This window comes from Enhydra lutris, unplaced genomic scaffold, assembly GCF_002288905.1.
Source record: "Enhydra lutris kenyoni isolate GAN:26980312 unplaced genomic scaffold, ASM228890v2 scaffoldscaffold45, whole genome shotgun sequence".
NCBI classification, from domain to species: Eukaryota; Metazoa; Chordata; class Mammalia; order Carnivora; family Mustelidae; genus Enhydra; species Enhydra lutris.
The window spans coordinates 3,066,538-3,089,836 of NW_019154129.1; the positions used below are offsets into that span (position 1 = coordinate 3,066,538).

General features: G+C 53.2%; 1 protein-coding gene across 2 annotated transcripts in view; it reads left to right on the plus strand.

The window, feature by feature from the left end:
* Nucleotides 1-23,299, plus strand: part of LOC111156078 (ATP binding cassette subfamily C member 6) — a 45,516-nt gene that overhangs the window by 7,733 nt on the left and 14,484 nt on the right. For both annotated transcript variants that reach the window (XM_022516673.1, XM_022516674.1), the window contains exons 7-19: nt 1,171-1,302; nt 5,777-5,980; nt 7,375-7,552; nt 10,676-10,837; nt 12,346-12,438; nt 13,843-14,046; nt 15,252-15,398; nt 16,226-16,313; nt 16,704-16,779; nt 18,448-18,574; nt 18,779-18,955; nt 21,196-21,363; nt 21,835-22,009. In XM_022516673.1, the coding sequence (XP_022372381.1) occupies nt 1,171-1,302; nt 5,777-5,980; nt 7,375-7,552; nt 10,676-10,837; nt 12,346-12,438; nt 13,843-14,046; nt 15,252-15,398; nt 16,226-16,313; nt 16,704-16,779; nt 18,448-18,574; nt 18,779-18,955; nt 21,196-21,363; nt 21,835-22,009 (1,931 nt within the window). The remainder of the gene's footprint in view (nt 1-1,170; nt 1,303-5,776; nt 5,981-7,374; nt 7,553-10,675; nt 10,838-12,345; nt 12,439-13,842; nt 14,047-15,251; nt 15,399-16,225; nt 16,314-16,703; nt 16,780-18,447; nt 18,575-18,778; nt 18,956-21,195; nt 21,364-21,834; nt 22,010-23,299) is intronic.

The window sequence follows — 23,299 nt, forward strand, 5'->3', positions numbered from 1 at the left end:
AATTTGGAAAGTCTCAGACGGGGAGCTGAGGACCAGCCCCAAACAAGACCTTCGCCTTGGTGTTATGGCAGAAAGATCACAGAGACCTGAGAAGTAAGCAACACTCCTTCTAGAGAAGTCTATAATATTAATTTCTTGTGTATGTGTGTTGGTTCGCAAACTGGCCCTCACACCTGGAGGGCAAGGAGAGACTAAAGAAAGAGGCAAGCCATTCCTACTAGCAGGCGGCAGCTTTAATAAGCAAGAGAACTTACCAGGCTTATCCCAGGCAGCCACAAGACGAGTGGATCTCCGCACCTGCAGGCCAGAGTCTTAGTTCATGTGGAGGGTTCAGGGCGGTTCAGTCACATGTACCGTCCAGACAGTCTCGACAACATAGTGCTCTCTCAAGGCTGCATCCTTGCAACGACAGAGGGGGCACAACATACATTCCAAGGACGGGGGAGGGGTAAGGAGGCTCCGATTGCCCAGGTTCAGCTTATGGGAGAACCAGAGGTCACGTCCTCTCTGTGCCCTCCTCCAACAATGTGCCACCTACAATCATCTCATGTACTAGTCTTAAGTGCTGGGAAACGCTCTCATTTTCAAGTGAGAAAACTGAGGGCTGCTAATGGGAAGTGACTTGCCCACGGTCACAGAGCTGGTGAGTGGCTTCATTTGGCAAATCTTTTGCCCTGTGTTGGTCGGTGAGGATATAGAGGAGGAGAATAAAGGTAAATACACCTTGTCCCCTTGGAGCTTACCGTCCAGTGGAGGAGAAAGACACTCAGTAAATGATCAGACCAACAAAGTAAATCATAATTGCAACCAGCGTTACAAAGAAGAGCTCAGGAAAGGTGTGTATCATGGGGAAAGCTAGGGTAGAGTTCGGGTGTCCAACTCTGGGCTTCTGACCCCTGGGGAGGTTTATTTCCCTTGCCACGCAGGTCGCTCCTTGGTTAAGGTAAAATGGGTCAGTAGTCATCACATGAGATTTAATGAGATGATTTTTGTAAACTGGAAAGTGCCCACAAATGTTAGGTGTGGTTCAGCTAATTGCTTTTGTTTTCCTGAGGGGCTAGCAGAGGCACAGAGGGGTAAGGTGACTTATTCAGGGTCACACAGCTACCATGTCAGGACCCTGACGGGGGAATGGCAATGGGAGCTTGCTCTGGTGACCTTCTTTCACAGGCTGGTCTGGAGGGGTTACAGGAGGACACTGGGGCCGGAAGACCTCTGGTCACTTAGCCGAGAAAACTCCTCAGAAGAACTTGTTTCCCAGCTCGAAAGGGAATGGACAAGGAACCGCAGTGCAGCCCAGCGGTGAGTGGATGAAAAATGAGAGTGTGGCCCATACCTGGTCAACAAAGTTAATCATTCGGCCCCAAATACAACCCTGGATCCCACTCTGGGCTCCACCGCCATAGTTCCCTGCCTGCCAGTGATCTCACTAAGCATTAACTGACCAGGGTCAAGGGATGTTTCCAGGGTCAGAGGGCTGTGCAGGCTCCCTAAGGCCACATTGGGTGCTCCTTGGGGCCCCCAGAAGGAAGCTTAAATGGGGGGGGTGGCAGGCAGGAATCAGGCAGGGGCGGGGAGTGGGGGAGTGGAGGGTTGGGTGGTGGTCCATAAGGCGCACACATATACTTACTACTTAACCTGAGGGATTGGTTTCCTGGTCCTCGGTTTTCTTATCTGTTCAGTGGGCTCATTGCCCACGGGGGAGGGGAAAAAAAGATTTTGGAAAAGAATTTAGTGAATACCTCAAAAGTGGTAAAAGCTCAAAGAGTATCCATTATCCAGAGGATTTCAAGCTCTTTCTAGTCCTGTCCACTCTGCCTCCCTCCTGCCATCTGTCGCATCTCTAGAAACTTCTGTGGTCCCCTCTGACTCTGAGGAACCCAGTCTGAGAATCTCTGACCTACGGAAAAGAGCAGTCAAATAGGATTCATTAAACATGGGTTAAATGAAATCTTGCCTTTGTGTAGTTGATGACCTAGGACAAATGACCTGACCTTGGTGTTTCAGGAGACAGACAAAAGTGACTTAGCTCTGTAGGAAGAGTTATGGGGTTCTCTTGTGTACTCCAGGATTTGGGGCAGTTGTTGTAGATAGCTGAATCCTCCAAATTAGGGAAAGGGAGAGAGAGACTGTCTACTGGCTCACATAGCTGAGAAGGTAGTCTGGCCTCAGGTGTGGCTGGATCCAGGGACTTGCATAATGTCCAAATTCTTTCTTTCCATTTCTCCATTTCTCAACTCAGCTGTTGTCTGTGCCTCTGCCTGTCTCATATCCTGCTGGTGTAGCAACTCCCACAAAATGAGTGTCTCTCTGAGCACCCATGTAGAAGATGCTAAGCAAGGCCTCTGATTGGCTGGCTTGAGTCAAGTACCAAATAGGGACCAATCCCATAGTGAGAGGGCGGGCCCCCCATACTTGATGGTCCCTTCAGAGCTGCAGTAGGGTGAGTGTGATTCCACAAAAGGGGTAAATGATATGAGCAAATCAAAACAGCAACTCATTCTCCAGGCCTACCTTGGTGTCCTGCTCCTCCATTCGTGCAAGATTTTAAGTGGCAGAATTCATTCGAAAGGGCACTGGAGGTCTTGCCCACTCTCTCCCATGCCTCCTCCGGGGCATGAGAACTTGGGATAGAAACATTCTTTTTTTTTTTTTTTTAATTTTTTTAAAATTTTTTATAAACATATAATGTAGGGATAGAAACATTCTTTACAACAGTTTAAGAATCCACAGCAACTGACAGAAAGACAGGAAGGCCTGGCCGACTGAGATCCAACTCAGTTATTTTCGGCGCAGATTACACATGGAGAGAACTTTGGTTCTTTTTCTAAAGTATTTTGCAGTTCTGGGGGGAAGGGAGAGGAGGTCATCCTGCAAGGTCAGGGACCCACCACTTGCCGACCAGATGGGTTTCACAAGGGTATGTTCGGTCCACGTGGTGTTTACTGTTGTTATTCGGGGCTTTTTGTTTCCTTTTTTTTTTTTAAAGTTGCCGACATTTAAAACATTAGAGACTTCATGTAAAAAATCTGGAATTCCGGTCTCTTTTAAAGTAGACTGGCAGGGGACGCCTGGGTGGCTCAGTCGGTTAAGTGTCCGACTCTTGATTTTGGCTCAGGTCATGATCTCAGGGTTGTGAGATCAAGCCCTGTGTTGGGCTCTGTGTTCAGTGGGGAGTCTGCTCAAGATCCTCTCTCTTCCTTGCCCTCTGGCCCTCCCCCCCTTGCACTCACTCTAAAATAGGTAAATACATTTTTTTTAAAATGAGAAAGTAAAGGAGACTGGCATTGCCAGGTCACATCCCATCATGGCAACAGGGGAGTGGATCTTGATAGCAGCTGTCCCGGTGGACAGGGGACATGTCTTTCCTTTGCCACAGTCCGCACCCCTCCCTTTTGTTCCCCCGACTGGGACCCTGGCTGCTCACTCACACCCCGTCTCTCCCTGTGGTCATGTACAAACCCTGCACTAAATGGCCTTCAGTCCAGAGACCACAGACCAGACGCCATTCTAGAGACCTCCCCTGATGGAACGTGAGTCCCACTGGGAAGGAGGGACCCAACTACAGAGCCTGCCGGTTGAACACAGAGATTCAGAATTCTGGGGCGAGCAGCCAGAGCAGAATGGAGTGAAACATGCAGCTGGAAAGAGGCCTTCACGGTCCTCTCCTGGCCTACCCCATTTGACAGACGGAAACACTGAGGCTCAGAGGGGAGGGGGACCAAGCGGGCATTTGAATCTTGGGCTCCTGGCTCCCAGGCAGGTTCTGTCCACCAGACCAGGTTGCCTGCCTTCCTTCCTTCCACACAGCTTTCCAGCTTTATGCACCAGGCACCCTTATCAGGCCCTTGGCACCCGTCACACATCTATTTTTCCCCCATTCATTTGGCAATTATTTATTGAGCACCTACTGCATTCAGGAGCCAAACGAGGGCAAAATACAAGCAAAGTCTACACTCCTGGAATTCTTTTTTTTTTTTTTAAGATTTTATTTATTTATTTGACAGATCATAAGTAGGCAGAGAGGCAGGCAGAGAGGGGGTGGGGGGGAAGCAGGCTCCCTGCTGAGCAGAGAGCCTGACATGGGGCTTGATCCCAGGACCCTGAGATCATGACCTGAGCCGAAGGCAGAGGCTTTAACCCACTGAGCCACCCAGGCGCCCCTACACTCCTGGAATTCTAACAAGACAAATTCATAAAGATGAGTGTAGGAGGGGGTGGGCGTGGCTTTGAAGGCAGTGAACTAAACGATGGGCTGTTGGGGAGGGCTGGCCAGGTGACAAGAAGGTGACATCTTTTTGGCTATTCGAGACCCAAATGCCAAAATGTTTGTGAACAGCAGGCCATGCCCAGCTCAGTGACAGACCCTTCAGAGACACCAAACCAAACAAGAAGCTGGGCCGTGGGTCAAGGGGCAAGGCCTTGGCTTGGTGAAGGTCTGGCCACTAGCACTCACCAAGATCGGTTTTTTTTTTTTTCTTCTTTCTAAAAATGTTTGTGAGTGGGGTTCACAAACAGGTGCTCTGTGCATCACGAATTGAGATCTGGGCTCAAATCCCTCCTTGGTCCTCACTGTGTGACCTCAAGCCACTGCCACCAGCTCTTAGAATCTCCGCGTCCTAGGTCCAACAGGGAGCCCATGACAGCCACCAGGCAGGGAGGTCAAGAAAAATCAATAAGCTGTTGCAGGAAAAGGGCTGAATCCAGGGCCTGGCCCTGGGCCCCAGCTCTGTAAACACGCAGTGAAATTACTGCTAACCCTGGAGTTTGACAGAGCTGGAAGGAGCGCAGAGAGTGAGACCAACCCTGTCCTTTCATGCACGAGGACACAGACCCAAAGAGGGCAGGCCATACAGACCCAAGGCCACACAGCTCCTGGGCTCTCAGCAGCTGAGGACCTGTCTGGCTGGCTCTCCCACCCGCCCCCTCCCCCGCCCTTCCCCCAGCTTCCACCTGCATTTCGTCCAGACTGAGAGTGCCAGGGCCACGGACATCAGCTGTGATTCTGAACTGGTTCTAGACCAGCTCCAAACCACCTCCGGGCTAGCCAGTTGTGGGGGGGAAAGGGGGGAGCTGCATCCATGGCTTGCCAAGTGCCTGGGCTCTGAAGGGACAGAGTTGGGATCAAATCCCAGCACTTCAACTTCCCCACTGTGGGCCCTTAGACAAGTTCCTTCTAAACCTTCATCTGCTCCTCTGTGAAATGGGCATAACACCTCGCCTGCCAGCTTCTTCGGAGGACTAAGGCGTGCCTGGCACATAGGAGAGGCTCAGTGCATGTGCATTCCCAGCAACCACCATCATGCCTTAGGGCTGCCCCCCTGCCTGGCCCCTCCCCTGCCCAGTTGTCTCATAAAGGGGCCCTCTGGGGTACAGAGAATAACAGGTGAGGGAACATGGCTGAATCCATGCCCACTCATCCCCTTTGCCAGAAAAACAGCCCTGTAATGCCTGGTCATGCTGGACACGAAGATGCCACCTCTGGGAATATTTAAAATACCACGGATGTGGAGTCTGGTGGGGGGGCCAGCTTCCTGCTTCCCAGATGGCTGTATCCGGACTCTGTCCTTGGTGGAAGGAGGAAGATGCTGTCTGGGGCCCATTTTATCAGGGCACTAATCCCATCCATGAAGGCTCCACCCTTGTGACCTCATCACCTCCCCAAAGCACCCCCTCCCCAGAACACTGGGGGTTAGGTTTCCACAGATGAGTTTGGGGAGACGCAAATATTCAATCTATTGCAATGACCCGGAGCCCATTTCTCCTATCCCTGAAGGCGCACCATGGTGAGAGCAGCTAGAAAGAAAGGGAGCCATGGGGTAGAGACCCCAGAGACGGAGCCCTTGCTGGAGCAAGAAGGGGGCCAGAGGGGCCCATTGCTGAGGGCCATCTGGCAGATGTCCCGTTCCACCTTCCTCCTGGCAACCTTTGCCATTGTCATCTCTGATGTCTTCAGGTTCGCTGTCCCCAAGCTCCTCAGGTGGGTCCAGGCCTTTGGGGCCTTGTTGATGGTGGTCCCTTCCTTGATGCTGTCTTTCCACAGCTGGGGGGTGGGGGTGGGGTAGCAGCTCTTCTTCGGCCTCTGCCTAGTCCTCCAGAGCTCAAGGCCCTGGAGGGTGGGTGACTGGAAAGGACACTGAGGAAGGGGGAAAAAAATAAACGAGAAAGTGGCATTTTCTCAGAGAGAAAATGAATGAATGCTAACCTGACTGTATCAGTTAGCTTTTGCTGTATAACAAAACAGTCCCAAAGCGAGGGGTTAACAACCACTTCTTGGGTTCACGGTAACGTGGGTTAGCAATTTGGGCTGGGCTCCGCTGGGCTGGTCTTCGTTCCTCTGTTGGGTTCACTCATGGGCCTGTGTGGTCGGCTGGGAGGCTGGCTGGGGACTGGCTGGTCTCAGAGGGTCTCAGCAGGGACAGCTTGTCTCTGCCCACGGCATCTTTCATACCCCACATTGTCTGCTCCGGCTGTTCACATGGCCCCTTAGTAGGGCTCAAAGACACAGTGAAAGTTGCATTTTCTCTTGATGCCCCAGGCTTGGAGCTGACACGGTCTCACCTCCACCGGGTTTTCTGGGTCAAGGCTGGTTGCATGACCAGCCCAGATTCAGGGAATGGTATATTTGTTTGCTGCGGCCACCATAGCAAAGGATTATGGGCTCGGAGCCTGAGAAAACACTCATTTATCTTCTCAGAGTTCTAGAGGCTGGAAGTCCAAGATCAAGACTGATTTTATCCGAGGACTTTCTCTCCGTTTGCTGGGTCCTTAGACGGGTTTTTTCTTCGTGCGTGCATGCCCATTGTATCTCCTTGTGTGTGCTCTTAGAATGACAGGAGTTAGATTGGACTACGGTCCAACCCTAACGGCCTTATTTTAACTAACATTCTAAAATGCCAGGGATTAGTACTTAGCAGAGGTATTTTGTAGAGACACAGCTGAGCCCATGACAGATGGAGGTAAAAACTCACCTCTTGGGGCACCTGGGTGGCTCAGTGGGTTAAAGCCTCTGCCTTCGGCTCAGGTCATGATCTCAGGGTCCTGGGATCGAGCCCCACATCGGGCTCTCTGCTCAGCAGAGAGCCTGCTTCCCTTCCTCTCTCTCTGCCTGCCTCTCTGCCTACTTGTGATCTCTGTCAAATAAAAAAATAAATAAATAAAAGCTTTTAAAAAAAAAAACCAGCTCACCTCTTGGTCAAAGGAACAGCAGTCACCTTGGAAGTGAGTGCCTGTGGATGGTGGGAGGAGTCATTGCAGCCGTTTTGGCAAAAATATCTACCATGCTGTCTGACCCTCCAAGCTTTACCAGGCTCAGGTCAAGGTGACAGTCACACATGCCTTCTCTCACCACTTGTACCCTCCCTCTCTCAAAAGCCTTTTTCTGGAGTTTATGGGAAGTCCCACAACCCCGGCCTGGAAGGGCTATCTCCTCGCGGTGCTGATGTTTCTCTCTGCCTCCCTGCAATCGCTATTGGAGCAATACTACATGTACAGGGTCAAAGTGCTGCAGATGAGGATCCGAATGGCTGTCATAGGCCTGGTGTACAGAAAGGTGAGCCCTGGAGGAGAGGGGTGGGTCTTTCCCATCCCCCTGTCTCATCCCAATTTATATATAAATGTTCTAGCCCCAAAGTGTCACATCATATCATCTGTTCCTGAAAATGTACTCAGTGATTACTTTACTCATTCGTAGTTGCTCTCACTGACCTCCTTGGTTTTTTCCCTAAGACCTTGAGTGATCTGACCCTGGGACCTCTCCAACTCTATCATATCACGCACCTCTCTTGTTCAACCTACTCCAGCTACAAACATACCAGACAACCTCCCCCCTCAGGGCCTTTGCACTTGTTGTTCCTACTACCTAGACACCATTTCCATTTCTTTTCATGAACCTATCTTTCCCCTCATCCCCCCATGAGGAGAAAGGGCTAATCTCAGGGCTGTGTGGAAACCAGATAGAGGTGGGCTATTAGCTATGTTACCAGGTAACACTGCTTATGGCAAAAACGACTCCCGACCCATTGGTAAATTCATTAGGGCTGAAAATTCTGTCAATGGAGTACAAATACCTGGTGGGGAGCCAGAGCTTTGGGCTTCTCTCGGTGTAGTGACTCTCATCTCCTCAGGAGTCCAGAAGCGAAGCCCACAAGACAATCTGGCGGAAGAGATATTGGCTACTATGGGGTCTGGAGCACCCAAGCGTGGGCGTCCCAGACCCCATGCGTCTCCTCTCCCACCTGTGCTGCTCCCTGGGGGAGAAGCGGTGCACAGGGAGCAGCTCCTGGATGGCTGTGCGTTAAGCATGTTAACTGTGTCTTATTTTCCACATCCAATGCTTTGATATCCAGGGCGTTGGCAACCTTGAGGGGATGCCCCCGCCACCCAGGGCTAGCCAGAGGTAGTAAATGACTCAGTGGGTGCATTCTTTTCATCTGCCAACGAACCAGTCCAGAGCTTACACACCCAGTCGCCCCCTTGACGGGGCTCTCAACACTCTGGGCCCCCACACACCTGCCCTCATCACCCCAGGGCCAGGTACCAGACCATGAGGGACAGCTCCTACACCCCGGAACCCACCGAGATTATTCCAACCAGTCAATCCTGCTTCCCCTGCCTGGCCCTTCTTTCCTCTGAAAATCACGATAAAGATCCTGGCCCACAGTCTACCTTGCTGATAGGTAACTGTAATAATAATAATAATTATTATTATTGCATAATATATTTGTATATATTGTATATATATTCATAATAATGAATGATATTTTAAAACAGTTCTTCCTAATACTTCTCATAAGTATCATTAAAGAATGAGGAATGGGACGCCTGGGTGGCTCAGTCAGTTAAGCATCGTCCAACTCTTGATTTTGGCTCAGGTCCTGAGCTCAGGGTCCTGGGATCAAGCCCTATGTTGCTCCCTGCTCGGTAGGGAGTCTCCTTCTCCCTCTCCCTCTGCCCCTCCACTGCTCATGTGCGTTTGCTCTCTCTCTAAAATAAATTAATAGGGGCGCCTGGGTGGCTCACTGGGTTGAGCCTCTGCCTTCGGCTCAGGTCATGATCTCAGGGTCCTGGGATCAAGCCCTGAATCAGGCTCTCCGCTCAGCGGGGAGCCTGCTTCCTCCTCTCTCTCTGCCTGCCTCCTCCTCTCTCTCTGCCTGCCTCTCTGCCTACTTGTGATCTCTGTCAAATAAGTAAAAATATTTTTTAAAAATAAAATAAATAAATATATATTTTTTAAAGATTTTATTTACTTATCAGAGAGAGAGAGAGCACACAAGCAGGGGGAGCAGCAGGCAGAGGAAAAGGGAGAAGCAGGCTCTCTGCTGAGCAGGGAGCCAGATGCAGGCCTCGATCCTCCTACCCTGGAATCATGACCTGAGCTGAAGGCAGATGCTTAACTGTCTGAACCACCCAGGTGCCCCATAAATAAATCTTTTAAAAAAGAGAATGAACTCTAAGTCTTTATTTAATTTTCCTCCCCAGCTCAAACTCTGCTCCTGGGAGAGCAAGCCACCTGCCTCTGTGGTTCACAGCCATATTCTTAGCACTCGGTTCACTGTGAGTCTCAGAGTAGGTACTCAATAAAGATTTAAAGATTTTTTTTTTAAAGTTGGCTCCATGCCCAGCATTGGAGCCCAATGCAGGGCTTGAACTCATGACCCTGAGATCAAGACCTGAGCTGTGGTCAAGAGCTAGATGCTTAACCAACTGAGCCATCAACGTGCCCCTAAAAAGATTTTTTTTTTTAAATTTTCTACTCAGTCATTCTGGACTCACTCCTTCACTCCCTTACTTCTTCCCTCACACATTCAGCACAGAAGATTGAAAATAGAATCTAGCATTCAATGGGCTGGATGGGGTCCACTGTGACCCCAGAGCCAGGGCACATCTGGGGCTGCCAGAGAACTATGTTGGGGTATGAGGGGTACCTGAAATGCCCATGGGGGTTGGTCTGCCACCCCATCTAGCTCGAGTCGGGCCTTGTATCCCGGATTCCAAGCTTGGCCCAGACTTTAGAAAGCCCTCCAACTTTGGGCAAGTTGGTCAACTTCTCTGTGCCTCAGTTTCCTTGGCTGTAGAGTGGGGTGAGTCATTCTGCATTTCACTGATTCTATGATCACTTTTTTAACCCTTCTGTAATCAGGATGTGTCTCGTGTGTTTCAAGTTAATTGCACTGATTTTTTTTTTCTCCTTAGTGATATAAAAATAGAGCATTTTATCCGTGGCCTTGCAGATGGAATGAAATGCCGCAGCCCCTCCTCCATCTGGCTGTGGGATCTGCTCTGTCCCAGAAAACGACGACACGGCTTACCTAGCACAGGGCCTGGGACGTAGGGAGCATTCAGCAAAGGACCACCATTATCATCATAAACCCCAGGGTTTGGCGTGTTATGCTACTAACTTGTCACTCCAGTGCCCTGGGGGTCCCAGAACATTTCTGTTTTTGTCGTCCTCTGAATTCTCCTGACGGCCCCTGGGAGGGCGGCTTGGGAGGTTTCCTGGCCCACTTTACAGATGCGTGCACAGAGACCTGCCTCTGCCAGCAAAGGGCAGACCAGCTTTGATCCAGGCTGGCCAGGCTGCTGTGCCCTTGTTCCGTCCATGCAGGGGGACAGAGGGACGTACTCGTCCTGTCCCTCCCTCGGACTGAGATCTCGATCCTCCCACCCTGCCCAGGTCCTGGTCCTGTCCAGTGCTTCCAGAAAGGCCAGTGCTGTGGGTGATGTGGTCAATCTGGTGTCCGTGGATGTACAGCGACTAATAGACTGTTTCATCTACCTTAATGGGCTGTGGATGACCATCATCTGGATGGCCATCTGCTTCATCTATCTCTGGCAGGTATGCCCTAATTCACAGACCCCTGGGCAGGGCTATCAATGGTTGTGGGCGGGGACTACTTCCCAATACCATCCAGGGCTATGTGCTCACTGTATGTTCTGGTGACTGTGTGTTATCTCCTCCTACTGTCCCCCACCCTGTGGGGCATGGGGCCAGGACACCTTCTGACTTGCTACCTTGTATCCAGGGCCCACCATGCAGTGGGCATAGCTTCCAACAGTTCCTGCCCTGCAGTGCATAAATGTTAGATGTGAACGGCGCCTGGTTGGCTCAGTCAGTTGAGCGTCCATCGCGTGGTTTTGGCTCAGGTCATGATTTCACAGGTCTTGAGACCAAGCCCCGTGTCAGGCTCCGCGCAGAGCAGGGAGCCTGAGTGAAAATTCTCTCCCGCTGCCCCTCCCCCTTCTCAAGCTTGTGCTTGCGTGCGAGCGCTCTCTCTCTCTCTCTCTCTCTCTCTCCAAATAAATAGATCTTTAAAAATAAATAAATGTTAGATGTTATTATCAGGAAGAGAGAGGGCAAGGAAGGACACGGAAAAAAAGCAGAATAAGTGGGCAGGCGGACCCCTGATCCAAGCAAATCCGCCAAAGACACACCCATTACTTCCCTGGCCTTTTGGGAGTTGATCCCCGAACATCAGAGGGTCCCCCCTGAAACCTGGCTAAGAGGGGGCAGATGGACATCGAGGTTGCCACAGGTAGCTTTTGTAGCATGTTTCCCAAGTGATAACTGTTTTTGCCAGAGAAAGCTTCACCTTCCCCTCACCATTCTTGGATTATTTTTCCCTCACCATTCTTGGATTATTTTTCCCACGCTGGCTGGGGGCTGGTGTTGGCCTTCTGGGCACTTCTCTGCTTCGCCACTGGGTGGCACAATTGTTGCACAAATGATCCTGGCAAGCTCTGTGTTTAAAGTTAGGGAAATAGCCTTCCTTCAGGCTGAGAGGGGAAAACGAGGGCCATGGTCTGAAGACGGGTGGGGTTTGTCTAGAAACTGGGTGCACGTGACCTCGGGTGGAATTTCAAATAGTCACAACCCCTTAGAAATCATTTACACCAACCCCACCTCCACATTTTCCAGATAGAGAAACCACAGGCAAGAAGGAACGTAACTGTTCTAAAGTCACCTCACCCAGGAGTCAGGGTCTGAGCTGCAGCTTAGGGAGAGTACGTAATTTGCCCAAGGCCACACCAGTAAGTGGCCAGGGCCGGGATTTTGAACTCTGACGCTGACTCCGGAGATCCGACTTCACCGTTCTGGTCAGGCACACACCCTTGCCCTGTCCTGCCTAGAAGCATGACCTACTTGAATGGGACTCCAGCACCCCTGGGTGAGGTGGATCGTTCCCCAACGTGACAGAGAAGGACGCCATCCTCAGCAGGTGTCCACTGGCTGCTCTCATCAGCTTCCCTGGCGTCCCTTACCTTAGGACCCAAGTCTGACCAAATCTCTTGGGGACATCAGCTGGGCTCCTGGAGATGTCCTGTGGCATCCCACCCTGTCTCCAGCTTCTAGGAGTCTCTGCCCTCACTGCCATCGCTGTCTTCATGAGCCTCCTCCCCCTGAATTTCTTCATCACCAAGAAGAGGAAACAGCATCAGGTGTGACATTTGGGAGAAGGGACACGCTGGGTGGGAAGTGGGAAGGAGAAGCCCGCGGGTCATGGGACTGACATTGGTGCAGGTACGGGGAGGTGGGGAGGGGAGGGGGGACAGAGTGGCGTGAGCCTTTCACATCACTCAGACCCTTGCCTTCCGCCCAGTATCCCCATCTCAGCGGACAGCTGCTGCACCCCTCCAGCATTCAAGCCACAAGCCAGCCATGGGTCAGCTTTGATGCATCTTTTTCTCACATTCCATCCATCAGCAGATGCATTCAGAATGTTGCCCCTGTCTCACACTCCCTGAGTCTCTGCTTCTGCCTTCATCCCTACCCAGGCATCTCCTTCAGAGTCAAAGCCAAGATCCTGCAGTGTCCAGCAGGCCAGCTGTGATCTGGGCTCGCCTCCTGGCCCCCTGCCCCGGCTCACTCCACTCCCCCACTGCCCTCCCCCCATCCTCAAGCTCTACTCAGGGCCTTTGCTCCTCTGGTTTCCTCTGCCTAGGACTAGCCCTCCCCCAAGAGGGCCCTTTCTCCCCACCCCTGAGCCCTCACTGGTCCCTGGTTACCATAGCAACATGTCCCTCCCCTTCATGCCCAGTGGCTAGTCAACTTGGCCTGTGATGTCTGGTTCCATAGCACTTGTCACTTCGTGCCTGGCCCTTGGATTTGCTGTCTCTCTTTCCTGAGACTGGAACTTTCACAGCGCTTGGGAATATGCACTGATGCGATCTCAGCTTCTAGAAGGACAACTGGCACTTGGATGGAGGGAGGGAGGAAGGGAGGCTAGAGAAAGATCGGTCTCAGACAGTTTCTGGAGCCTCCTGTCTGGCCTCCTCTAAGGCATTCTCCACACCTGCTCTGGGGAGGATGCCCCTCCTTGGTGCAACACAGGAAAACTCAGCCCAAATTCCTCTGGCTGACCTCCATGTCCCAATACTGTCCAGCCCAGCTCCCCCTCCCCCACACCCTCCTGGACCACACTGTCTGTCCTCTGGGTCATGCTGTCCCCTCCATCTATCCTGTCCACCTCATTTACCCATTCTTTGTGTGCTCAGTCCCTCCTCATCATAGCTCTCGTGTCACTCCAGGCTGGTTCAGGGGTCTGTCTCTTCCACCCCTACCCCAGTCTTGCTTCCTTCTGTGATGGCCCATGATCTGTCCCCACCACAATGAGGGCTGAAGCACAGAGACAGGAGGGAGGAGGCACCAACAGTGGTCCAGGGGCAAGATGACCGCAATTTGGGCCAGGATGGTGGGGACGGCGATGTTGAAAGGCAGACAGTTTGGGGCTGGCGTGGAGGGAGAATCAACAGCATTTGCTAAAGGCGGGGTGTGATGGTTTTGCAGAAGGGGAATTCTTGACATTTCTCTGACCTCTGCCCTCCTCCTCCCTCCGGTCTCAGCAAGAGCACATGAGGCAGAAGGATTCTCGGGCACGGCTCACGAGCAGCATCATGGGGAATATGAAGATAGTCAAGTCCCATGGCTGGGAGGGAGCCTTTCTAGAAAGAATCCTGCGCATCCGGAGCCAGGAGCTAGGCGCCTTGAGGACCTCCAACCTCCTCTTTTCCATGTCTCTGGTGTCCTTCCAAGTGTCCACGTTTCTGGTGAGGTCACCCTGGCCTCTCTGCACAGCACAGACTAAGGGAGGGAGTGCTCGGGGTGGGGGTGGGGGGTTGAGGTAGGTGGTGCCCCTGCCCCCCAGATCCTGGATCCTTTCCAGACCACCCCATCGCTCAAATGTAGCTCTCCTGGATCCTTCCCTATGTCAGGGATCCTTGCTTTGTGCTGAATTAGCTAACCACTTAAATAATTCCTCTGAAGGTGGTCGTGGCTAATAAGGTCCGTCATTCTCCTGTAGAAGGTGCCAGGCATCTGGAACTGCCACTGCTTCTGGCACGGGGCAGGGAGCTGGAGGGGGAGAACCCCACTCCGCACTGATGCTGGCCATCACATGGCTGCCGCGGCCGCACACGGGCACAGTGCCTGTCCTGTCCTCCAGTTCATTTCACTAACTGCTGCTCGATCGGCCTTCCCAAGGCACAGCTCTGACTCCCATCACGCTGTTGCTAAAAACCTGCAATGGCTCACTGCCACATACTTAAATAAATAATCCAAGCTCCTCATAAGATATTCAAGGCTGGTGGTAGATGGACCTTAACTGGTATTTCCAGAAGGATGAGAACCCCCCACCCCAGGGAGGGGGGCAGGCATCCGGGGTTGCTGACACAATCCACACTCAGAACCACAAGTACCATCACTCAGAACCCGTGAGAGCTCCCCAGCAGGATGGCTGAGTCACCATTACACCCACTGACCATTGTGTCATCACCAGGTGACACCTAGAACCGAAACACTGCCAACACCTAGAACTCACATCACCCAGTGACATCCGGAACCACAGATGCCACCAGTGCCCAGGGCCCTCCACTCAAGTGCCACTGATGTGCACAACTCCAGGGTTGTCTTCAAGGCATTCTAGAACCACAAGTCCCACCCATGTCTAGAACCTCCCACATGCTACCAGAATCAAACGTCATGGCGTCCCCAGATGCCAGGAACCAAGAGTTGCTAGTCCAGAATGGGGGCTGCACACGTAGCTCCTTTCAACAAGACATTCGTACTTTTAAAGAAACACTGCACAGCTGCGTGAACAAGGAGTGAGGCCGGAGGGTTCGCAGAATTTGGGGTGAGGGGCAGATGGAGGGGAATGTTCCAACATGGCGGGCTGGGCCACACAGGCCCCCGGAGATGGCCCGCTGGCTCGGGTTCCCAGCTCATTGTCACTGCCCCTGTGCCCCCCCCTCCACAGGTCGCACTGGTTCTGTTTGCTGTCCACACGCTGGTGGCCGAGGAGAATGCCATGGACGCTGAGAAAGCATTTGTGACCCTCACGGTCCTCACCATCCTCAACAAGGCTCAGGCTTTCCTGCCCTTCTCCATCAACTCCGTGATCCAGGTGAGGCAGTGGGGCCGGGAGGCCCTCAGCAGCCTTGCAGGGGTTTAGCGTGAAGGCCCAACCCCATGCATCCCCACACTGCCCCCAGGGGAGGAGGCCGGCCGGGGGGGGGGGGGACAGCGCAGGGAAGCAGGGAGGGACAGAGGATACAGCAACGCACCAGCCTGTCCATTCCCTTTCCATACCAAGCATTATTTATGTGGACTCTCGTCTCTTGCTGTCTCCACTCACACTGGGCCATGATGGAGATGAAGGCAAGTGGCCTTGCTGACGCATCCCTATTTAAACAGCCACCCTAGGGGGACAATGTTTGGAATTCTTTTTTCTTTTTTTTTAAGATTTTATTTATTTATTCGACAGACAGAGATCACAAGTAGGCAGAGAGGCAGACAGAAAGAGAGAGGAGGAAGCAGGCTCCCTGCTGAGCAGAGAGCCCAATGCAGGGCTCGATCCCAGGACCCTGGGATCATGACCCGAGCCAAAGGCAGAGGCTTTAACCCACTAAGCCACCCAGGCGCCCCCAGAATTATTTCTGATAATGGTCTGATGACTCTCTTGGACAAGCCTCCGTCCTCCTGCTGGGTCTCATCTGGGCAGCAGCCCCATTGTCCCTATTATGCTAATTAGGAGAGAGGAGCTGGGAGGTCACTGTCACCATCATGGTCCCCACCTCCATGGACACTGTTTCCTGTGACCCACAAAGCTTTGTGCTAATGCCTTACAAATGTACTGGAAGCTTTTCCACATCCTAAGGCATCAGACACCCGAAGCTCGGGTTTTTTTTTTGCTCTTTGGGCACCAGTGACCTGGGGCTTTGGTTTCCCCAGGCCCGGGTGTCCTTGGACCGTCTGGCCGCCTTCCTCTGCTTGGAAGAAGTGGACCCTGGGGCTGTGGACTCAAGTCCCTCCAGATGCAGTGAGTGCAGACTTTGCCAGGAGGGGTGCGGGAGGGGTGACAGGACCGGCAGCGCCCCTGCAGCCCCCCTGACCAAATCCCAGGTGGGGGGCTGCTGGCGCCAGGATGGCACGTGCAGATGAGGCCGTCAGCCGTGTACCGTGGGAACGAGGACGGCAATGCTGCTTTCCCCCCAGTCATTCAGCAGCGACTCGTGAGCACCTACTATGTGCCGCTCTGGGCATACAGCCTTGAACCCTCCAACCAACCAGGTCCTTGCCCTCATGCAGAATGGCCAGGGAGATAAGCACGGTAGTGTGTTCCTCAATCTGGGAAATAAAATCAGAGGGGTTCCAAGCCCCGTGGTGCGATGAGCATGGCTTACCTGGGTTTCCCCATTCTGCCCCGCAGCTGTTGGGGAGACCTGCGTCAGCGTTCATGACGGCACCTTCGCTTGGTCCCCGGAGGGCACGCCCTGCCTGCGCAGGTACAGCCCGGCCTTCCTGGAAACGTCCTTCCCGTTGGCAGGAGGCAGATGCTAGAGGCTCCAGCAGCTTCTGACAGCTGGGCGCTGGAGGCTGGGTTAGTCTGTGCTGCGGCTGGCAGGGAGATCGGTAGAACCAGCCCCGGGCAGAGAGTTTTGGGGAAGCCAGACTCCTGGAGATGGAGGAACAGGAGAGAGTCTGAGCCTCCCTGGTCAGGAAGGACACCTCCCCACTCCTCAAGCTGGCCAAGATGACACTGAGAGAGGCCTAGCTGAGAGGCGCCCCACGGCCCAGCCTCACCTGCCATGTCTGCTTCTCTCTCTCTCCTGTGTCAGTCCCTGGGTCACGGTCTCCTCCAGCCTCCCAGTGCTGGCTGGGTCTCTGTGACAGAAGATCCCAGTCCAATTCCAACACCCCATTAAGAAGGGAAAGAAAACACGCTGGGAAGTCTTCATGTAGATTGTCATCTAGTCACTTTGTAGTTGTTATTAAATGCTTGCTGTGTGCCAGCCGCTGTGGGAGGCCCAGGGGACAGAGTGGAGAGAACAGACACAGGCAATGCTCTCTTGGGGCTGACCTTCTGATGGGGGCACCCAAATGAGAAATTAGGGCAAGGGAGTGATGTCAAGGGAGAGGGATGAGTAGTAAGGTCATGATAAAGGGAAGGAATTAGCCTTGCAAGTGTCTGGAAGAAGAGCTTTGTAGGCCGTGGAAATGGCAAGTGCAAAGGTCCTGAGGCAGGAGTGTGTCTAGACCAAGGTTTCTCTACCTCAGCATTAGGGCTGGAGATTTCTTTGTTGTAGGGGCTGTCCCAGGCCTTGTAGGATGTTTAGCAGAACCTCCAGTCTCTACCCACCAGTTTCTAGCAGCGACCCCCACCAGGTGTGACAAATGACATGTGGGTGGGGGCCACAGTCCCTCCCACTTGAGAACCATTGGCCTGCGGTCTTTGAGAGAGGGGAGGTCAGTGAGGCCCAGGCAGAGCAGCTTAAGGGACAGAGCAATAGGAGGTTAGGCATCCTTCGGGAACGGCTGGGACTTTACCTTTTCTCCTGAGTGAAATGGGGAGCAGCGGAGGGAACTCATGATCCTCCTTGGGTTTTAACAGTCCCTCTGGCAATAGGGTGGGGGATGGGCTGCAGCCCACCGTAGGGGCAGAGGGCACGTGATGCCTGAAGCAGTAACATAGACCGGAGCAAGGCGGGTAACCTCTTCTGCCACAACAGGGAGTGTGTGTGGATACATGTATGTGTGTGTGGTGCATACGTGTCTGTGGGTGTTCACAGGTGTGAACAGGTGTGTTTGTGTAAATGCGCATGCACTTGTGGGTGTGCTTACGTGTCCGTATGTGTGCTCACGTTCATGTATGTGGCATGTGGGGTATGCACGGGTGTGTGCGCTCCTCTGACTTTGTGGGGGAGGCTGCGTGCATGGACTCATGGGCTGTGCGTGCCTTATGCGTGCGTGCTCGTGTGCGTGCGCGTGCGTGCGTACGTACGCACGTGCGTGGCGAAGATGGCTGCTTGAGTCGCCAGACAGGGACAGCGAGAGGGAAAGACCTTAGGAGGAGTCACCCACGAGGAAGGCTGGCTCCGTCTGGGCTTCCTCAGTCCTGCACAGACTCAAGCTGGGCCTTGCCCAGGGACATGTCTCCCCTCCTTTGTTGCCAGGATCAACCTCACTGTGCCGCAGGGTCGTCTGGTGGCTGTTGTCGGTGCCGTGGGGGCAGGGAAGTCCTCCCTGCTGTCTGCCCTCCTCGGGGAACTGTCAAAGGTGGAGGGATCGGTGAGCATCAAGGTGAGGCTGCTCCACTGCCCGTCTGCTAGAATGTCCCCCAATCTAAAAGCCCTCCCATTCCTCCCTGTTCCCCCCAATCCTGCCCCCTCTAACCCTCTCCTAACCTCCTTCCTCCCCGCCCCTCCCCGCTTCTCCTCCTTCTCCAAAATCGCTCTTATCTCCATCCCTATCAGCTTTTTAATGGCCAAATGAGTTGCATTTTAGGGTTCCGTGGCCTACGTGCCCCAGGAGGCCTGGGTCCAGCACATGTCCGTGGTAGAGAATGTGTGCTTCAGGCAGAAGCTGGACCCACTGTGGCTGGAGAGGGTCCTGGAAGCCTGCGCCCTGTGGCCAGACGTGAGCAGCTTCCCTGCTGGGGTCCACACCAAAATTGGGGAGCAGGTGAGGGTCCCAGGGCCTTCTTGCCAGGGGGAGGCATCAGAGCTCGGGACCAACTGCCTCCCTGACCTGTGGGGCTGTGTGGAGGGAGGGACGAAGAGGAGACAAGGGAACAGGGAAATGGGGCAGACAGAGGGCTTCGCCCAGGGCCAAATGGGAGCTCAATCCATAGTGGCTAATAAGCGAGTGATTACAAATAGAGACGAAAGCAGAGGCGTGGTAGGGACTGGTGGACAGAGGCTTTTAGCAGCAGGGCGTCTGGTGATCTGGGCTCCCTGCCCTGTTTTTCTGGATGACATTAGTCAGATAGCTTCCCCTCTCTGGGCCTCACCAAAGGGTCTGGGGCAGAGATGTCCAATAGATAGGATTTATGCATCTGGAGCTACAGATTGGGCAGGGGTCAGCAAACTATGACCCCCCAGGTCAAATCCAGTCCACTGTGCATTTTTTCGAATGCAGTCTTATGCGGACATGGCCACACTCAATCATTACCATGGTCAATGGCTGCTTTGCATGACAGGGGCAGAGATGGGCATTTGTCACGGAGACTGGGGTTAAAATTGTTACTGTGTTGAGGCGCCTGGGTGGCTCAGTGGGTTGAGCCTCTGCCTTCAGCTCAGGTCATGATCTCAGGGTGCTGGGATCGAGCCCCGCCTTGGGCATCTCTGCTCAGCGGGGAGCCTGCTCCCCCCCCCCCACCCTGCCTGCCTCTCTGCCTACTTGGGATCTCTCTCTCTCTGTCAAATAAATAAATAAAATCTTTAAAAAAAAATAGTTACTGTGTGGCCCATTACAGAAAAAGTTTGCCCTACTTTGGATTAGGGAGTGGAGTGTGAAAAGGTAGGGGTTGCTATTAAGGGAACAAGTGGGTTTCCTGGAGAAGAGGAGAGGGCCCCTGTGTGGCTGAGGGCTGTCCAGGGAGGAGGACAGGGCATCCTGGAGGCCAAGGGAGGGTGTTGCAGAAGGAAGGAGTGCCTGCTGCCCCTTACCTCTGTCCTGCTATCATATCCTAAACCAAACCTGTGCTCCCCCAGGAACTGCCCACCCATCCCCATCCCCAGTGACCAGAGCTCCATCCCTCCAGAGCTCAGATCCCAAACCATGGTGTCATCCTTGATTTTCCCCTTTACATGCACCCATGTATCTGGTCATCAGCAAATCCTGTTGGGTCCACCTTCGAAGCAGACCCAGAGTGTTCTGGTATTGTCCAACCACCCCTACGTGGCTGCCCTACTTGTTTCTGTCTTCATGCCAGATAGGCTAATCCCAGTGCAGCAGCTAAAGGGATTCTGTTCAAATGTAGGGCAGACCACATCCTTTCTCTGCTTGGAATCTTCCAAGATCTTCCCATCTCCCTCAGAGTCAAAGCAAAAGTCCTGAGTGTCTGCAACAAGGCTTCTCAAGGTCTGGCCCCACTTTTCTCTCTGACTCCATCTCCTATCATTGCTTCCCCTTTTCTGCTTCACCCCAGCCACATGGATCTCTCCATGATGTTCATTAAACACTGAGAGCATATTTCCTACCTCAGGGCCTTTGCACCTGCTGTTCTCTCTGTTTGTAAAGCTCTTTCCCAGGGCTCCATGGGTCATCCCTTACTTCGTTCAGGTCTCAACTCAAATGTCCCCCTAGTGCAGAGGCCTTACCTGACCACCTTACCCAGCACAGCAAACCTGCTCATGCTGGTTCAACATACATGCTAATTCTACTTTGTTACTCTTCATGTCTTCATTCAGGTGATATATTTTATTTGTTTATTGATGACGTGTCTCCCATCCTCCCTCGTTAGAGCATAAGCTACATGAGAGCAGGGACTGGGTCTTATTGCTTGCTGTATCCCTGGAGCACAGAACATTGGGTGTATCGTAGCCCTATGTGGAAAACGAGAGTGGAATGAATGAATGAATGACTGAACGAATGAATGAAAGACAATAAGGACTGACAGGTTAGCACTGGGTTGGACAACAGGGAGATGACTGGTGTCCCTGAGGAAGGTGGAACCATACGGTGGGGAAAAGAGAACACAAGCCAGACTCAAGGGAGAAGTGGTTGGGAGGAGAGGATAGCGCAGAGCATGCAGATTAACTCCTCCTCGAAGCCCGGCTGGGTGGAGACCGAGAGGGACACTGGCTTGAGAGCAAGCGTTTGCAGCTGGCAGGTGACTCCATAGGAAGGGCATGGGGAGCTGGCCCTCATTCTGATGAGCAAGTGTGCACCAAGCCCCTGTCCCTCTCCTGTGGCCACAGGGCATGAGTCTTTCCGGGGGCCAGAAGCAACGGCTGAGCCTGGCCCGGGCCGTGTACAGGAAAGCTGCCGTGTACCTGCTCGATGACCCCCTGGCGGCCCTGGACGCCCATGTCGGCCAGCACGTCTTCAACCAGGTCATCGGGCCTAGCGGGCTGCTCCATGGAACGGTACGTTTGGGTAAACATGTCAGCATTCACAGCCCAAAGGCAGGGGGCGTCCTAACCCCCATCTGTCTCCCCACCACTCTCCTCGAGTCTCATTTTCCTCTACAGTGGTTGGCTTTGGCTCTGACAATGCCACATGACAAGCAAGTCCCCATCTCAGTGGCCCACGGCGGCAGCCAGTTCTTGCTTTTGGGCCCATGGTTAGACTGTTCCCAGCTCAGGCTCCCTCAGGTCACTGGCCAGGTTCAGGGGAAGCCTAAGTCTTCTTGTTTCGAGACATAGCTTAAAGGACATAAAAGACATAAGACATAGCTTAAAAGACATAGCTCTGCTGGGACATAAAGAAAGAGAGCAGGAGTACAAGAAGGGGAGCTCTCCCCAAACTGAGCCCCAGGACAATGCCTCCCCCTTCCACCCAGCTCGGGAAGACTGGGTCAAACACAGGAGTGTAACTTCTACTCCTTCTCTATCTAGACACGGATTCTCGTGACCCACGTGCTCCACGTCCTGCCCCAGGCTGATTGGATCGTGGTGTTGGAAGATGGAGCCATCGTCGAGATGGGTCCCTACCAGGAGCTTCTGCACAGGAAGGGGGCCCTGGTGCGCCTTCTGGACGCAGCCAGTCATCCAGGAGACAGTGGAGATGGAGGTATTGGCTGGGCTTTGCTGGCTGGCTGTGGCTGGCTTCTGCCACCCTTGGTTGGGGAGAAGGCTCCAAGGATTCCACTGGTATGACTAGAATGCTCTGGCTACAGCCTTTGTGGGGGCCCAGGCCTGGAAGCAGACAGCACTCTGAAGAGGCCACATATCCCCTCCGTTAGAGCCAGTGACACCTGCTGTGAACCAGGGACTGTGCTAAGGGCCTCTACATAACTTATCTCATCAGATCTACACAACAGCCCTACGAGGCACGTGCAGTCTTCGCTGCCCTGTTTCTAATGAGCAAACTGGGCAAAGACACATGTTCTGAGGTCACAAGGTTAGAATTTAGGGGTGTTCAAATCTGCCATCTGGGTTCCTAACTGCTACAGGGCTTGAGCAAGGTGGTCACCTAGTGGCTGGAGGCCAGAAGGCCTGTGACATGCTAGCTAGAGCAGCTGCAGCTGCTTTTTTTTGTTTGTTTTTTAAAGATTTTATTTATTTGTCAGAGCGAGTGAGCACAAGCAGAGGGAGAAGCAGGCTCCCCGCTGAGCAAGGAGCCCAATGTGGGACTCGATCCCGGGACCCTGGGAACATGACCTGAGCCAAAGGCAGACACTTAACCAACTGAGCCACCCAGGTGTCCCGTAGCTAGGGCTTCTAATAACCAGAAAACACAACGCGTGCTGGAAAAATGACCATGCATTAGAAGGGAAGCCACCAATGTGAGCCCACAATGAGTGGCTCCTCCCATGCTCGAGCTCATCGAATCATTTCAGTGCCTCTGTGAGGTCAGGGCTGTCTCACCTCCATTTCACAGAGGAGAAAACCGAGGTGCAGAGTAAAGGAACAAGCCCAGGCTTACATGGCTTCTAAATGGGTAGTGCTGAACCCAAGCGGCTTGGCTCCAGAGCACGTGCTTTTTCATGAGTAGGCTGGACACTGCCCCCACCCTGACCCCCGCCACAATGACAAAGCAAGGACACAGTCAGGGCCCCAGCCCCAGGCTCTGCCTTGTCTGAAAACATCTGGTGAGCACTGGCTCACCCTAGTAGAAATCCCAAGTGTTGACTCACAGTGCCACCGTCCTGAAGCTTGGAGATGGAACCTGTCTGGCCTGGGGGATGGTCGGAGGGAGGGTCCTTTCTCGGGGAGGTGACTCCTGGGGTTGGCGGGTAGTTACCAGAAAAGAACATTCCAGGCACAAGTCTGTGGCAGGTGTGTGATCATGTCTGCTGAGTGAATGAATGAATGAGTGATTGAAGGAGTAATGTTCCTAGAAGAACCCAGGGAGGATGGA